We start from the raw sequence: 18,112 nt of genomic DNA on the forward strand, positions 1-18,112 counted from the left end.
TCTATGAAAATTAGAGACAGGACGAATATAATGATGTCGATTTTGAGAATGATTCTTTCATCATCGCCATCTAGTATCCCACTGTATGTAAGACCCAAAATGGGGACTAGTTCATATGTATTGCCAGAGTAATTCACTTTACTGATTTTATTTATTTATTTATTTATTTTTTGGTACCGGGGATCGAACTTGGGTCCTTGCGCTTGCACAGCAGGCAGCGAAACCACTGAGCTAAATCCCCAGCCCTTTCCTGATTTTAATGCCAAAGCCCAGATACGTGGAATCAGAGTTCCCAAAAGTTCATAGGGAAGTTGTTATGGTAAACATGGGGCAGAACATGCAGCATTTCTTTCATGGTGACCTGCTCCTTCTTTTGATACTTGTGGAGCAGAAATGACACCAACTTATAAAGCTTGGCATTTAGGAGCACATTTTGCAGGATGTGAGAGAAGTGTGCATCCTGCGAGGAGCTTGAACCCTCACAGGATTGACTCCTTTAACTGGAAGCCATGAAGACAGCAAGAACTTGTTAAGGATCAAAAGCCTTCAGATCTCCAGTGCTGGAAAATAGAGTGCTGAGCAATTGCAGTTCAGCTGCTCCAAGAATCCAAACCCAGATTTTGAAAAATCACAACTGAGAATTCTCCATCGCACAGTGCAAGGCTAGCAACAGAGGCAGGAGTGGGTTATTTTCAGAGTCCCAACCTGGAATGTGGCCTCTCTGCAGAATCTTTTTGTAGTACCAGGGATGGTACCCCACATATGAGAGCTACAAAATGCCAGACCAGGCAGAAAGCCAGGTTAGGCAAGTGCTCTATACTAAGCTCCATCCCAGTTCTTAGAATCTGTAATCTTGCTTTAAAATGATTTCTCACGTCTTTTCAGTCTGATCTCAGGGCAGTCAGATCATTTCCCTCAACTTGATCTCTTTTACTACTTTTTCCAAGGCCAGTAGTGTGTATCAGCAAAGAGTAGCTGCGAGCCCAGAAAGGCCACCCTCAGCCAACTCGAATGACCTTCAGCCAAAGACTTCTCTAGTCAGTGGTTGAATCTGGCAGGTAGAGGAGAATTTATCAGCTGATTTGCAACTGTCACATAGTGGTTTTTTTTTTCCCCTGGCTTTTAATTGAGATTTTATTAAATTTAAGGATCAATTTGAGAAAAATTGACTTCTTTTCAATACTAATCTTCCACCCAGGAACATATATCCACAGTTACTTTTAGTTCTTTAGCAAAGTCATAAAGGACAATTTTTGGTCTAGGTTTAAGTATTTTATAGATGTGTTTGCTTTTATCAGTTAAATTTGTTTTTCCCATAATATACTTCCCAACACTTTCTTTATTCTCTTTGTTGGAGATTTAATTCCAATTATTACTAAATTTTAACATACTGGGCATTGAAAATTATTTAAACAACTATAAGCTTGCTAGTTTTTCTCTTCATTTTCTTTTCATTACAGAGTCTTGAATTTAGTTTGTTGTTTTTTTTTTTTTATGGCAGCATTTCCTTCAATAGGTAACTTCTGAATCTTTTTTTTTTTTTTTTTTTTTTTTGGTACCGGGGCTCGAACTCGGGTCCTTGCTCTTTCGAGGCAGGCGCCAGAACCACTGAGCTAAATCCCTGGCCTGTTCTGAATCATTATAGGTCAGAAAATGTCTTTATTTTTATTTATTTATTTTTTGTTTTGTTTTTTGAACACAGGAAGCATGTTTTACTGACATTACCGTGCAGACTCAGTACAAGGCAAATGGAGGCACAGTTGCTAGGTGTTGGGAACGCGCCTGCAGGGCAGCCCTAAGGCTGAGAGCCCAGATGCAGAAAAGTCCTCCTCGGGTCACTTGGGGACGCCGAATGCCAGTGAAGAGGGCAGGATGACTTCTGGCGCGGAACCCAGGAGCTCGGGCGGCAGGCGTCCATGCCGCTATCTGGGCTCTGCATGCAGTCCCGAGGCAAAGGCTGCTCCTGGCCCCGAGAGCTGCCCGTGCGGACAAGGATGACGCCGCCGACCTCCGGCTCTTCCTCCCGGAGAGGCCCCGGGCTTCCTGGGGCGGGGGCGCGAGGATCGGCTTCCAGGGAATGGGGTTATGGAAGGCTGGCTCCGGGGAGGAATTTCCACTGTGAGCCTCCGGTCGGGAAGCCGTGGCTCTTCGCAGTGCGGCGGGGCTTGTTTTTTGCATTTTCCAACCATTCCTTAAACTTTCTTTCGGCCAGTTCCTTTTTCTCCTGTAATTCAGCTTGCCGTTGCTTTTCTTTTTCCTTTTCTTTCTTCTGCTCGCACTCTTTGGCATCCTTCTTTAACCCTTCTTGATATTTTTCTTCTGCTTTTTCTTGCAAATGTTCTTTCTCCAGTTCCTTTGCTGCTTTTTCCTCCATTTCTTTATTGATTTTTTGTTCTTTCTTTCCTTTTCTGCTGCCTCTTCCTCTCCACCCACTCCCGGTGCTTCTCCCCTGCAATCACTTTTCTCTTCTCGCGCTCTTCCATTTCTTTTCTTCTTTCCATCTGTTGACTCAAATCCTCCAGCGCCCGCTGCTGCAGCTGCTCGCGCTCCTCCTTCTCTTTGCCCTCGAACCACAGCTCCCAGGGGTCAGGCTCCAGGGCGCGCTCCACCTGCTCCTCGGGCGCCTCTCCCGGCTCCGCCTAGCTGTCTGTCGTGGCCGGAGCCGCTCCGGGGCCGGCCCTCCGGGGCTCGAGGCGGGGGCCTCTCCATCCTCGACGCTGTCGTCCAGCGGGAAGCCGGGCCGGCCGAGTGGGGTGGGGACAGCAGCCGCTGCAGCTCGGGGCCTGCTCGGCCGACTTGAGGCCGAGGACGGCGCCCGAGGAGGACAGGCCGGGCCAGGCCGGGCCGGGGGCGGTGGAGGACCGGGCACGCCGAGGGCAATGCCGCCCAGCACCGCCCGGCCTCCCGCATCTCGCCCGCGTTCAAACCGACGGCCGAAGATGTCTTTATTTTGTTCTCTCATTTGAATGCTTTTTTGGCTAGGATGGTTAATAATTCTAGGCTCAAAATTATTTTCTTTCAATTTTTGAAGTTATTGCTTCATTGCTGCTCAGCAGTTATCTTTCAGAAGTCTGAAACCAGCCTCGTCATTTTTGTTCCTTTTAGGTAATCTGTCTTTATTCTCTGAAGGCTTTATGGTTTTCTCTTTGTCCTTTTTGATTCTGAAACATTCTTAGATTTGTCTAAGTAAGGATTTTAAAAATTTTGTCTTACTTGACACTTGGCAGGCCCCCTGAAGTCTTGAGCCTTTTTGGGAGAAGGGGAAATTTTTTATTATTTCTTTGTCAATCTCTGCCCTACCAATTCTCAGTTCTGTGCAGTCGCTTCTTTTGAAAGTCGTGCACCACTCTTGGTAGTTTCAACAACAGAAAAATTTCTCAGTTCTGGAGGCTAGGAAGTCTGCATAACAAAGGTGCTAGCAAGTTTCTGGAGAGGGCTGGCTCTCTTCATGCCTCGCAGGTGGCTGCTTTGACAGAGAGAAAACTCTGGTGACTCTTTCTCCTTTTATGAGGAATTAGACCTAACCTTTATGCCTCATTTGAGTTTTATCACCTCTTCCTAGGCCCTAATCTCCAAATACAAACACAAGTCACCTCAGAGGTTAGAGCTTCAAACTTTGAATTTGGGAGAGGAGGGCACAATTCAGCCCATAACAGTCTCTTCATTTTCTCTGATTTCCCATTCTTGATCTTTTCTGTATAATCAGGGAGATTACCTGTCATTTAGTTCTAGGGTTATATATCATTATTGCTATATCCATTCAATTATTTGTCCCATCTACTCTTTATTTAATTTTACTATTTTATTTAAAAATTTCTTATTGGGGCCCAGAGATTTAGCTCAGTGGTTTCGCCGCCTGCTGCGCAAGTGCAAGGACCTGAGTTCGATCCCCGGTACCAAAAAAACAAAACAACAACAAAAATTTCTTATTTGTTGTTCTCTTTTGTCATAGCCGTTATTTGTTCCTTTTTTCTAGCAATCTGCTACAATATTCTCATGCATTTTCCTTACAATAATGCTATTTTTCTATTTTTTAAATGTTCTTTTCTGAATCTTTATGTCTCCTCTCTGGGATCAACTTTTTGTTTTTGTTTTATGAATTTTATTTTATTCTACCCCCTCAAGTCCCCTCCCCTCCCTGTGTACAAAAGTGTTGTTTCCATTTTTTTTCTTCTATTTTCACTTTTTTCTTATTGCTTCCATCCTTTCTCCCTCCCTTCTCCCTTGTTCCCCTTCCCATTTGAACACTTTCTTCCCATTTCCCAACATCCATTATACATCTCAGTCCTTATTTCCACATTCAGTTTCTCACACCAGAGTAACAATGCGATATTTAAACATACTTTGCTTAGGAATATGATCTCACGGTCCATCCATTTAGCTATAAATGTCTGAAGCTCATCCTTCTTTATGGCAGAGTAGTACTCCATTGCATAAAAAACATCTTTATCGTGGCCGGGGATTTAGTGCAGTGCTTTCGCTGCCAGCTGCGCAAGCGCAAGGACCGGAGTTCAATCCCTGGTACCAAAAAAAAAAAAATCTGTATCCACTCTTCAGTTGATGGGCATTTGGGCTGGTTCCAAGATTTAGCTTTTACACACTGCTGCTATAAACATGGGTGTGCATATATCACTGTGGTATGATGTTATTAATTCCTTTGGGAAGGTACCAAGAAGAGGTAGGTGTAGCTGGGTCAAAAGGAATCTCTAGTTTTAGTTCTTTGAGGAATCACCACACTGATTTCCACAGTGGTTGCACCAGTCTACATTCCCACCAACAATGGAGAAGGGTTCCTTTTTCCCCACAGCCCCCCCAGCATTTGTTATTGGTTGATTTTGGGAATCAGCTTTTAGTTTATTCATTTCACTCCTTTAGAGCTGTTGAATTTCTTTAAGTATCTGGTGATCCTTAGTTTTCCGTTCTTGTCTTTTTATATCTTTCTTGTTTCTCTTATGTAGCAGTTCTTCAGGTTGGTTAGTCTAGGAGCCTATTTGAGTTAGAGGTGCTATTTAAAAAAACTATTTTGAAGGTTGTATTGGGGTATAATAAAGTCAAGTATTCACATTTTAAATGTTCATCTGGATAAAGTTTTACAAAAACATACCCATGTAAACACATCCTGCTGGTGAATGTAGAATAGTTCCCATTCCCCAGATTCCTTCATTCATTCTTTTTTAAAAATTCCCTTTTTTTTTAATTGGTATATTTTAGACACACATAATGATAACATTCATGACAGGAAATTTGTACCTGTACATGATATGTCTTGGTTCTTCTTTTATTCCCATTCCCCCCCCCCCTTCAACCCCTCTCCTCGTTTACAAAAGCTTTGTTTCCATATTTTTTTCTTGTCCCTTCTTTTCCCTATCCTGCTTCCCTTGTTCTCCTTCTCATTTGAACATTTTATTCTCATCTCCCAATATCTATTACACATTTTGGTTCTTAATTACACTTTCAGTTTCTCACACTAGAGAAACTGTTGCATTTAAATGTGTGATTTATTTCACTTAATGGTCTCCAGGTGCATCCATTTAGTTAGAAATGTCTCAAGCTTATCCTTCTTTATGGCAGAAAACCCCCACATCTTTATCCATTCATCGATTGATGGGCATTTGGGCTGTTTCCAAGATTTAGCTGTTACAAACTGTGCCACTGTAAAGATGGGTGTGCTTATATCACTGTGATATGATTCTTTTAATTCTTCAGGGAAGATACCAAGAAGGGGAATGGCTGGGTCACATGGCACCTCTAATTTTAGTGTTTTTGAGGAATCTCTACACTGATTTCCACAGTGCTTGCACCAGTCTACACTCCCACCAGCAGTGGAGCAGGGTTCCTCTTTCCCCACAGCCCCACCAGCATTTGTTATTGGTTGATTTCTTCATAGCCGCCATTCTTTCTGGGTGAAATGGAATCTCAGCATTGTTTTAATTTGCATCTCTCATTCATTCCCTTTTTTTTTTTTTTTTGGTACCAGGGATCGAACTTGGGTCCTTGTGCTTGCACAGCAGGCGGCAAAACCACTGAGCTAAATCCCCGGCCCAAAGATGGACTTTTTTCTTTTGTACTGGGGATCGAACTCGTGTCCTTGTGCTTGCCTAGCAGTGGAATGACTGAGCTAAATCCCCACCCTCATTCCCTTTCGAGACATTAGCCTTATCCCAAGAGGAAACCATTATTCTGACTTATATTACTATAGTTTTGTCTGTTCTTGACTGCCATGTAAATGGAACCATTAGTATATTCTCTTCTGTGTCCAAATCCTTTTGCTCATTATGTTTGTAAGGTTTATCCATTGTAACAATTTTTTTTTGGTACCGGGGATTGAACTTGGGACCTTTTGCTTGCGAGGCAGGCAGCGGAACCACTGAGCTAAATCCGTGGCCCATTGTAATATAATCTTTACCATTATACTACTATGTGAGTCAAACATTTTTTAAAAATAGATGTGGGCAGGGGATTTAGCTGAGTTTGACCCCTGGTACCAAAAAAAAAAAAAAAGTGTGATTTTTGTACAGAAAAATCTTATATTGCTGTCACAGAGCTTCCCAAATTGTTAATCGTTACAGCATATGTTTCATTGCACAGTCACTCCTGTGTGTGCGTGTGCTTTCTACACACACACACACACAATCTGGTGATCATGAGTCTTTTGAGAACAACCTTCAGATGTGATCTTCCATCTCCTCTGAATAATGTGCATTTCCCATGCTCAAGAACACTAGTACATAATGTAGCGTGCAGCACTCCGAATTAGGAAATCAGAACTGCTCCAACACTAACGTTCATTCCACAGACCAACTCTCTTAACATGTCTTTCCTGGTCCAGAACCCTTTCCAGAAATATGTGTTACTTTGTTGGGTGCTGGGGATTGAATCTAGTGCCTGGAGAATGCTGAGCCTGTGTACTGAGCTACGTTCTTGGCCCTCAGCCTTAATGTTCTTTACATTCTACAGAATGACCCTTAACTTGAGTTTGTCTAATGGGTCCTCCTCATGACTGGACTGGCTCAGGCATTCTTTTTCTTTTTTGTTTTTTGGCAGCAGTTTTATTGAAATACAATTCATATGTCACAAAATTCATTCATTTAGAGTATGCAGTTCTTCAATCCCCAGTACCAAAAAAAAAATAATAATAATAATAGAGTATGCAGTTCAATGGTTTTTAATATCTTCATTCACAGGGTATGCCACATTCACTACAGTCAATTTTAGAACATTTTCATTGTCCCCGAAAGAAACTCTGTGCTCTTTAATTATTGCCCCTGAACAAATGAGAAGGGGAACAAGGGATGGGGGTCGGGGTGGGAGAAGAAGGGACAAGGAAAAAAAGAAAAAGATAAATGGAAACAAAGCTTTTGTACATAAGGGGTGGGAATGGGAAAAAAGAAGCAAGATATGTCATGTACTGGTACAAATTCCCTGTGAGGTATGTTATCATTATGTGTATCTAAAATGTACCAATAAATGTTTTGCTTAAAAAAATATTACCCCTAAAGGGCCCATGCCCCCATAAGGAATCATTTTATCACTGTAGATTTATCTATCCCAGACATTTCATATAGATGAGATCATATTCTGCATGACCTTTAGTAACCATTTTCTTTCAAATAACATTTTCAAGGTTCATCCTTGTTACAACATGAATCAGTAATTTATTCCTTTTGTTAAATTGCGCTATATTGTGTAGATATGCTATGGTTTGTTTATTCATTTATTTGATGGACAATAAGGTTGTTTTCTCATTGGGACTGAATAATGCTACTAAGAACATTTCTGTGCAAAATTTTGTGTGGACCTGTTTTCAGTGCTCTTGGGTAGAGATTAGAAATAGAATTGCTAGATCATAAAATATCTTCGTATTTACCATTTTAAGGACTTGCTAGATTGTTAAAGTGGCTGCATCATTTACATTTCTACCAGCAATGTTTGAGGGTTCTGAGGCTTTCCATCCATTTGAACACTTGTTATAACATCTGTCTTTTTGTGGTGCACACCTACAATCCCAGCCCTCAGGAGGCTATGAGTTCGAGGCCAACCTGGGCTATATAGTGAGTTCAAGGCCAGCCCAAAATACGTAGCAAGACTTTGTCTCAAAAAAAAAAAAAAAAAAATTGCAATCCCCAGTACCAAAACAAAACAAAAAAACCAAGGGCCGGGGATTTAGCTCAGTGGATTGGCCGCCTGCCTCGCAAGTGCAAGGATGCGAGTTCGATCCCCGGTACCAAAAAGAAAAAAACACCAAGCAAACATACATCCATGTTTTTTGGATTTTTTTTGGTACCAGGGATCGAACTCGGAACCTCGCGCTTGCAAGGCAGGCGGTGGAACCACGGAGTTAAATCCCCAGCCATCCATGTTTTTTATTATAGGCAACATGGTAGGTATGTATGATGATAATGGGGTCCTGCAGTGGTTTTGATGTATATTTTCTAATGGCTAATTACTTTGAACATCTTTTTGTGTAATAGCTACTTGATTTTCTTGGGGAAAATGTCTATTGAAGTTTTGGCTTATTTTTAATTGGGTATCTTTTTGAGATGGAATTCATGTAACATAAAACAGGTCATTTTAACATGAACATTTAGAAAATTCACAATGTTATACAAAGATCACTACTATCAAGTTTCAAAACATTTCCATCAGTTTCTGTAAACATCTCAAGTCCATTAAATAATCACTCTCTGTTACCTTCTTTCTTCATCCTGTGGTAACCTCTGATCTACTTTATTTTTAATTTTTTCTAAACAGTCTCCCAACATAGCTCAGGTTGGCTTTGAATTTTCCAAGTAACCCAGGCTGGCCTCATGATCCTCCAGCCTCAGCCTCCCAAGTGCTGAGATTACAGGCATGGGCCACCACACTTGGCTTAATCTGGTTTCTGTTGCCATGGATTTGCCTATGTGCAGATTTCACATAAACAAAATCATACAGTATGTGTTATTTTAAGTCTGGTTTCTTTGTATCAAGTTCTTTCAGCTACTTCAGTCATGATCACTCTTTTAAAATTTTTTGTAGCAGATTAATAATCATATGTGTACTAGCCACTCATCTATTGGTGGGCATTTGAGTCATTTCCATCTTCTAGCTATTGTGAGTAGCGCCATTATGAACATTCATGTGCATGTGTTTAAGTGCCTGTATAGTAACTCTGTGTTTAATTTTTTGAGGCACTGCCAAGCTCTTTCTTGTCCAGTGTCTGAACACTTTAATTCCCACCAGCAACATATAGTGGTTCCACTTTTTCTACACTGAGTAACTCTTTTGTGATTTTAAGTTTTAAAAAATTACTTTTATAGCCATTCTTGTGGATATAAAGTGGAATCTCATTATGATTTTGATTTGTATTTCCTTAATGAATGATGTTTTCTCATCCCTGTTGGCCATTTGTATAGCTTCTTTGAAGAAATGTCTCAAGTTTTTTGCCCATTTGTAAATTGGGCAGTCTTTTTGTTTATGAGTTAAGTGTTCTGTATATATTATGGATACTAGACCTTTATTAGGTAGATTATTTGCAAATACTTCTCCCATTCTTCAGTTGTCTTCTCACTTTTTTCATAGTATATTTTGAAGCACAACTGTTTTTTATTTTTATTTTTTTGGTACCGAGAATTGAACTCAGGATCTTGCACTTGCCAGGCAGGTGCGGAGCCACTGAGCTATATCCTGGGCCCTCCTGGTTTTTGTTTTGTTTTGTTTTGTTTTTTGGTACCAGAGATTGAACTTGGGACTTTGCACTTGCAAGGCAGGCGGTAGAACCTCTGAGCTAAATCCCTGGCCCAGCCCTACTGTTTTTAATTTTGATGATTCTGGATTATCTGTTTTTTCTTTGTTGACATGCTTTCAGTGTCATCTAAAAGAATTATTTCTAAGTTCAAGATTCCAAAGATTTATATATTTTTTCTAGGAGTTTTATCTACTATATTTAAGTCTTTGGTCTATTTTGAGTTTATTTTTATATATGGTGCAAGATGGTAGTAGTCCAACTTCATTCTGCTGTGTGTGGATATTCATTTGTCCCAGCTTCTCCTCCATTGATTTGTTCTGGTGCTTTTAGGTTGACAGTAAATGTGAAAGTTTATTTCTGAATTCTCAGTTGACTTCTGTATCTATCCTTGCTTCAGAACTATATAGTCTTACTCTTTTTTTTGTAGCAACTTTGGAAATTGGGAAGTGTTAGTCTACTTTGTTCTTTGGCAAGATTGTTTTGATTATTCTGTTTCTTGAGTTTCCATGTGAGTTTTATTTATTTATTTATTTGTGGTTCGGGGGGGATCAAAGTCAGGATCTTGTGCTTGCGAGGCAGGCGCACTACCACTGAGCTAAATTCCCATTCCCTCTGTGTGAATTTTAGATTGGTGTCAATTTCTGTGATGTGATCTGGGATTCTGATATAAATAGTACTGACTCTGTAGATCGATTTGATCATCTTTCAAATATTACATTTTCCAATTCATGAACATTGATGTATTTCCATTTTATATAGCTCTTCTTTAATTTCTTTCAGCATGTTTTGTAGTTTCCGAGTAAAATCTTTAACACAGGTACAAATACATACACACATAAACTTGCATGTATACACATGCACAAACACAGAATGCCTAAAGTAACCTGGCACATAGTTAGAGTTTGTATGATATTACTGTGAATACTGTTGTTTTAAATCTTTTTATGTGTTTTTAATACTTAGGGCAAAGTGGATTAAAATGAAAATAGAAGAGTATTGAACATTAATTTTCAGACAGTTTTACAAAAGAAAAGCTTTGTTTGTTTGTTTTTTGGTACTGGGGATCGAATGTGGGAGCTTGCGCTTGCAAGGCAGGCACTGGAACCCCTGAGCTAAATCCCTGGTCCTACAAAAGAAAAGCTTAAATTCTATTTTATCTTTTAACAGAGATAAGATGTAAAAAAATATCAGATATAATGTCAAATGTAAACAAGCTTAAAACTGTAGTATGATCCCATTTTTGTCAAATTTTTTATCTGTCAATTGATATATGTGGGAAAAATCAGAAAAAAATATATCAAAAATTAACTATTTTTGGTTGGAAGAATTATGGTGATTTATATTTTATTTTGAACACTATAGATTTTTGCATATACACATACACAAGAAAGAATGTTAAAGTTGTTTTTTTAGGGCTGGGGATTTAGCTCAGTGGTTCCACCGCCTGCCTCACAAGCTAAGGACCCGAGTTCGATCCCTGGTACCAAAAAAAAAAAGTTGGTTTTTTTTTTTGAGACAGGATCTTGCTATGTAGTTCAAACTGGCCTTGAACTCACTATGTAACCCAGGCTGGCCTTAAACTCACAGCAATCCCCCTGCCTGTCTCCCAAGTGCTGGGATTATAGGTGTGCACTGCCACACTCAGCTTAAAGTTGCATTTTATTTTGCTGGGACAGAGTCTAACATGTAGTTCAGCTTGGCCCTGAACTCTCTATGTAGCCCAGGCTGGCCTGGAACTCGAAGCAGTCCTCCTCCCTTGCCCTCCTGAATGCTGGGACTACAGGAGTGTGCCACCGTGCCTGGCAAAGTTGCTTTTTGAAATGTAAAAATACGGAGATTGGATACTGATTTACTTTATTTCTCTGAGGATTTTTCATATATAACCCGAATTATATATTATTATATAATTAGATTATTGTCTTGCCTTCTGCATAGCACATGATTGTAAAGTTATAAAGGGATTAAAAATATAGGGCAGGGTATTTAGCTCAGTGGTTCCGGTGCCTGCCTCGCAAGTGCAAGGTCCTGAATTCGATCCCAGGTACCAAAAAAAATATATATATATATATATGTATATATTTTTTTTTGAGGGCCAAGGATTTAGCTCAGTGGCACCACACCTGCTTCACAAGTGCAAGGTCCTGAGTTCAAGCCCTGGTACCAAAAAATATATATAAATATATATAAAAATGTATATAAAGTATATAGATAGATAGATAGAAAGTTGTAAAGCCCAATGGAAATATATGAAGGAGCATAAATTGCTGTTCATAAATCATGAAAGATCATCTCCATCCATAGGTAAAGATTAAATAATAGCTCTTCGAGTTGTTTCTAAGGTTCATGGTATTGTTTTAGTAGCATCAATGGTCCACACTTTTAAGATACATTCAGAAGCTAATATTTATCCTCAGAAAATTAAATATATTACCACTCCATTGGGAATTAAAACTATCTAATAACATTATTCAAATAATTTTTCCATTAGGCATGGATGGGCAGAAGCTTTTGCAGGTATCAGAAGTTCACATATCAAATATATCTGCCCACATGCGTGAGTATTCCTGATCTTTAGGGTTTTGATGGAAAATCTGGGGAGGAATAATTGTGCTAGCTTTGGTTTTTCAGAAAAGCCTTTGGATATAATTAATTTTTATTTTTTAGATAGATAATCAGTTTAAGAATAAAGTATGCCTAAACTGTACCACTAAATGTTTTGCTATTAAAAATAAATAATTTTTTAAAAAAACAAAGATTAGTGGACTTTGTAAAAACTACAGTAGTCTTTTAGTTAAATTGAAGAATCTTTTCTTTTGGGGAGGGAAAAGAAATTGAAAACATTATTCTACAGTCAGTTGAATTAAAACTTTTTTAAAAATGTTCTTGTCTTATATTTATTTAACACTAAGAAATCCAAATTGTCTTAGATTTTTATAATCTAAACTCTTTAAGTACTTACATATGATATAATTGCAAAAAAATGGGAATTTTTTTTGTAAAAAATGCAAGTCAGTTTAATTTAAACCCAGAAAAATTGTTTTAGATATATAAATGTCTGTCAAGTTCTAAGGATACACATAGGCTATCTGTGCAGGGGATTTACTTGCCAGATTTATGGGAGATTTTCTTATGTTAAAAACACTCTTGGATTTTATCAGAAGCCATGTGATATACTGTGGACAGAACACAGACCTTGAGTATGGTAGGTTTGGTTTCAATTTCTGGCTCTAAAAATGTTTGTGGATACTAAAAAGAAACTTACAAGTTTTTTTGTTTTTTTTCTTTTTGGTACCAGGAATTGAACTCAGGCATGCACGGTGCCACTGAGCTAAATTCTTGGCCCAGACTAGCAAGTTTGACCAAGTGCAGAAAATGAATAAGCTTGGCCAGTGTTAGGCCAAAAGGACACTGAGAAGCAATAGCCAGGAAGAAGACAAAAGGGATTGGATACATGCTAGCAGCTTGGTAATTCAACCTCAGAAGTGGTAGTAATAGAGTTAAGATAGATATATGAATAAAGGAAAAGAAATATTATTTGAAGATTAGGGAAGGAAACCTTTCCTCTTTTTGTCCTGAAATTGTCTTATCTGTGTATGCTACAGTGGAATACTGTGGCTACTGTGGCTGTGTCCTCTTTTTTTTGTGTGTGTGTTTTTTGTTTTTGTTTCTGTTTTTGTTTTTTGGTACCAGGGTTCGAACTTGGGTCCTTGCGCTTGCACAGCAGGCAGCAAAACCACTGAGCTAAATCCCTGGGCCCTCTTTTTTTTTTTTTTTTAAGAGTAGGAAAGGTTTACTGGGGAATAGGAATAGCTTCCGAGGGGTCCGGAGTGGGTTATCCAGTGTCCTCTATTATTGAGCTCAAGGAAGAGATAGAATTCTTAACTATGTTGAAATTTCGGCTATATTATTATTTGCCCCAAGATCAAATTGCTTTAAAGCTATTTCCCGACCCAGGGAAGTCTGTATTCTCAAATTCTGAAAAGATTTTTAAAAATAAATTTTATTTTATTTTATCCCTTTCCCCTTCCAAGCCCCTCGATTTTGTAATCTCTACAGTAGACTTGTTGCTAGAATCAGGAGGATAGTGGTGAGATGTAGTTAGAATATATATATTTTTCTTTACTTTTGTACCTGGCTAAATTCAAATTGTCAAGCATATTTTTAATTCCAGACTTGAATTGGATGCAATAGACATTTAGGCAAAACTGAAACTTATTTAGAGATGTATTAATTGGGCAAATAATGTAGCTAAGAAATAGACAATAAATAAAATATAATCTGAGCATATCGGAATTGATGGTAGTGTATCTGCAATACATTGCCCTTACCACAGTCACATATTTTATGCATTTCCATCTGTCTTGATTCCTGGTTTCCCTTCTCCTGTCTGAGAAGTTATAAATGTTAAGGGCATTAAGAGAGGAAAAAATAATTTATTTGCCAAGCTTAATACTTTGTGGCTACTGTCTTCAGAACACATTTGGGAGGGCATAGTAGGTAACAGAATTATTCAGGTGTGAATGCTTAAAACAGCTCATGTTAAAATAGTAGCATAGAGGGCCAGGGATTTAGCTCAATGGTTCCGCCACCTGCCCGGCAAGCGAAGGACCCTGAGTTCGATCCCCGGTACCAAAATAGTAACATAGAGTTTTGTGTGAGCCTCAAGTAATTACCTGTTTTGGATAGATGTAATTTATTGTCTTTTGTTATTCTTATTTTGCTGTTATTTTTCTTTCCTTTGTAGGCCAGTTATGCCTGTAACATTAAATATGAACATGGCTATGCCTTCTTGGTGAGTAAGAATTTACTTGTTCATTAGGAACTTTTTAGTCTTTTATCAGAAGTACTTTTATTAATTTATTTAGGTATCAGGAATTGAACTCAGGGCCTCACACTTGCCAGGCAGATGCTGTACTACTGAGCTACATCCCTGGCCCTATCAGAAGTGCTTGTTTGGTTTTTGTTTTTTTTGGAATGGGGATCCAACTCAGGACCTTGCTCTTGCCAGGCTGCAGCAGCACCGCAGAGCTACATCTCTGGCCCCTGAAATGCTTTTATGCAAAGTTTTTGTTTAACTGGTTTGTTTTTCTTTCTTTTTTCTGTCTTCTTATTTTTTTTAGTTCAGGGTATGAACTGAGGGCCTTTCCACTGAGCCACATTGTGAGCTCTTTTTGTACCTTTTATTTTGAGTCAGAGTCTCTCTAAGTCAGAGTTGCCCAGGTTGGGCTCAAACTTGGAATTACCCGGCCTCATCTTCCCACAGCACTGGGATCACAAACGTGGGCCACCATGCCTGGCTTTGTTTAGCTATTTTCAAATTGCGAAGTTACATAATTAACTTTAAATTTAAACTTTCTTATTTAAGTTTTTATGCTTTAGAATGTTTGGGAAACATAAGGAGCTGTACAAACAGGTAAAGAAACAGGAAAGAATGAGTGACTAGAAGTATTGGAAAATCTCTTACGGCGCTGTAAGCCTTTATTGATTTCAGAAACTGAACATGTGAGTGATCCCATTGGTATACACCGATTAAGCCACAGCCTCTTCATCCTTCCAGCTTTTTGCCTTCCTAGAGAGCTGGCTAGTTTTTAAGGAAATCACTTTCCTTTTAGCTCTCTCAAGTTATTCTCACATTCCTTGTACACTTCATGTTTAGGAAATAGAGCAGGTTTCTTATTTCTCTGTGTAATTATCCATAATGTGAGCGTACAAGCTGACAGAAAAGTAGAAAGCCCTGAAAGAAGGCTTCCCTTAGTTTCTGGTGTGAGATGGGTACAATGCAAATAAAAAAGTTTTGTAGAATATGGATAGAGATCTGTGTAAGTACATATGTTTGAAGGTCTGAGGTAGTGTATGCAAGAGTAATATGGTACAGCAAAGTAACTGTTACATTAAATTGACAATAGAAGAGGAAATTAATAGCTGGAATTTATTAAAGAAACTTCTCAGGATTGTGGGTTGTGTAAGATCGAACTAAGTATTTTTGTACGCTACCTTCACCTTAAAATTATATGACATTGTGGCTTTTAAAAAAATTTTTCATTATTATTATTTTTTTGGTACTGGGGATCGCACTCGGGACCTTGCGCTTGTGAGGCAGGCGGTGGAACCACTGAGCTAAATCCCTGGCCCCCATTGTGGCTTTTTCACATTAGAATCCATATCTAGTTGGAGTGAAAGGAACATACAGAATGTCAGATTAATTGTAGTGCCTCTAGACATTTGAAGTTCATGTTCCTGGAAGTTTCTCTGATTAGTGCTTTTTATACAGACTACCATGAATTTACTCTTACCAAGAATAGTCTTAAAATCGAATGGTTTTCTTAAGATTTGTCATTACTTTCTAGGTTTAACATCATTGGGCTTTCTCCAGATTCTCAGGAGGATGAATCTGGAATTAAACGGGCAGCAGAAAATGGTAAGTTTAGAAAATTTTTACAAAGACAATTTCATTTGTAAATGCTTTTAATAGATTCGCTAGTTAACACTAATACTGATTAGATGTGGCACCTTAGGTGATCTCAGTAGGTGGTGCTGGTTCCTTCCTGTCTGATCACTCTTAACGTGTACCGAATCAACATGGACTCACTTAACTATGGTCAGTGGAGATGAGGTGGATGAGGAGGAGTGGCATGCATGCATGCATTGATTGATTGATTGATTGATTGCCCCAGGGATTGAACTCAGGTCCTTGCGCTTGCGAGGCAGGCAGTGGAACCACTGAGCTAAATCCCCACCCCTAGGAGTGGCATTTATTAAGCTTCTGCTCTGTCAGATACATAAGAATTTTGCTTTTATTTATATAGGCAAATGGAGAAAATAGCACTAATAGGACTGCAAGGTTGAGCCCAGCCTAGGCTACATAGCAACTTATTGAGACCCTATCTCAACAAAAGTGGTCTGAGGTTGTAGTCCAGTGTGAAGGCCACATGTCCTAAACCCCCCAAACTGTAAATCACAAATTGTAATTTATTGAACTATATATATTTAACTATAATAATTTACTATTTAAAACGACACTTTTAGGTGCAAATACCCTCTGATTTATGGAAGAAATATAAAATGTACATGAGCCAAATTAACCCTAAATTAATATAAGAATATCCATCTTTTGTTTTTTCTTTTGGTACCGGGGATTGAACTCTGGACCTTGCACTTTGAAGGCAGACACTGGAACCACTGAGCTAAATCCCCAGCCCATTTGTTGTTTTTTTAAATTTGTTTGTTTCTGGTACTGGGGATTGAACTCAGAACCTTGCACTTTTGAGGCAGGCACAGTGCCACTGAGTTAAATCCCCGGCCCCAAGAATATTCGTCTTTTGAAGAGAGAGAACTATTATTACAAAGTATAAGAAATTATTGAAATTTTGGGTTAAGCAGCACCTGCAAAATCTGAGAAACTTCATAATGAAAATACATTCTAATTTTGTATTTTGTGGAATGCCTCAAGTTTTTCATGCATTTCCATCCTGAACATGCTATGTGCTTTGGTGTTACTTTTTCCTATGTTAAATTGTGTTAATGGGCTTAATTCTGAAGGTATAAGATTAACTTTTTTTTTTTAGTAAAAGCTTTAATAGAGCAAGAGGTGAAGAATGGCATTCCTTCTAACAGAATTATTTTGGGAGGATTTTCTCAGGTAAGATAAAATTTGGATGGTATGTCTGTCTGTTCCATCTGTGTATTAATCTCAAAGTCTATGGTTTCAGTCCTTTCTCTATGGAAGAGTCCTTTTTAGGAGATGCTATAAGTTCTTGATTGATATTAATACTGGAATAAGTTTGATTAGACTGGAACTAATTTAATTTCTACTTTGTATACTTTTTTACTTTGTTTTCTGTTCTCAGCAGTAGCCTTTACTTTTATTTATAAAGTAAATTGATTGGGACCTGGAATATATTTTCTTTTTTAAACACTTTTATTTTTATTAGTACATATATGAAGTATGTAATGATTACATTCATCATGAAGAGTTGGTACATGCACATAATATATCTTCGGTTTTGTGTGTGTATGTATGATACCAGGGATCAAACTCAGAACCTTGCGCTTGCGAGGCGGGCACAGTGCCACTGAGCTAAATCCCCAGGCCAACATAATATATCTTTTTTCTTATTTTTTGGTACTGGGGATCGAACTCGGGTCCTTGTGCTTGTGCAGCAGGTGGTGAAACCACTGAGCTAATTGCCCGGCCCCCCAACATAATATATCTTAATTCTTTTTATGTCCCCTACTCCTTTCTCCCTCCCCCCCTCCCTTCATCTCTTGGCGGACCTGGGATGTATTTTCTTAAATAACTCTAATATGCTGTAGTTAATTTCTAAATTAGCACTCTCGATCCCCGTTTAATTAAACAGAACTCTTAATAACATAGGCTTAAGTTCT

General features: G+C 38.7%; 1 protein-coding gene and 1 pseudogene across 5 annotated transcripts in view; one reads left to right on the plus strand and one right to left on the minus strand.

The window, feature by feature from the left end:
- Nucleotides 1-18,112, plus strand: part of Lypla1 (lysophospholipase 1) — a 53,749-nt gene that overhangs the window by 15,869 nt on the left and 19,768 nt on the right. For 4 of the 5 annotated variants that reach the window (XM_087185582.1, XM_004837509.4, XM_021248830.2 and 1 more), the window contains 4 exons: nucleotides 12,216-12,281; nucleotides 14,472-14,519; nucleotides 16,075-16,145; nucleotides 17,293-17,366. In XM_087185582.1, the coding sequence (XP_087041708.1) occupies nucleotides 12,216-12,281; nucleotides 14,472-14,519; nucleotides 16,075-16,145; nucleotides 17,293-17,366 (259 nt within the window). The remainder of the gene's footprint in view (nucleotides 1-12,215; nucleotides 12,282-14,471; nucleotides 14,520-16,074; nucleotides 16,146-17,292; nucleotides 17,367-18,112) is intronic. The other variant, XM_021248820.2, reaches the window with a different exon arrangement.
- On the minus strand, nucleotides 1,121-2,962 carry LOC106008300 (coiled-coil domain-containing protein 34 pseudogene; annotated as a pseudogene).

This window comes from Heterocephalus glaber, unplaced genomic scaffold, assembly GCF_053883595.1.
Source record: "Heterocephalus glaber isolate CG9 unplaced genomic scaffold, H.glaber_assembly_v1.0 deba00000281, whole genome shotgun sequence".
Classification (NCBI taxonomy): domain Eukaryota; kingdom Metazoa; phylum Chordata; class Mammalia; order Rodentia; family Bathyergidae; genus Heterocephalus; species Heterocephalus glaber.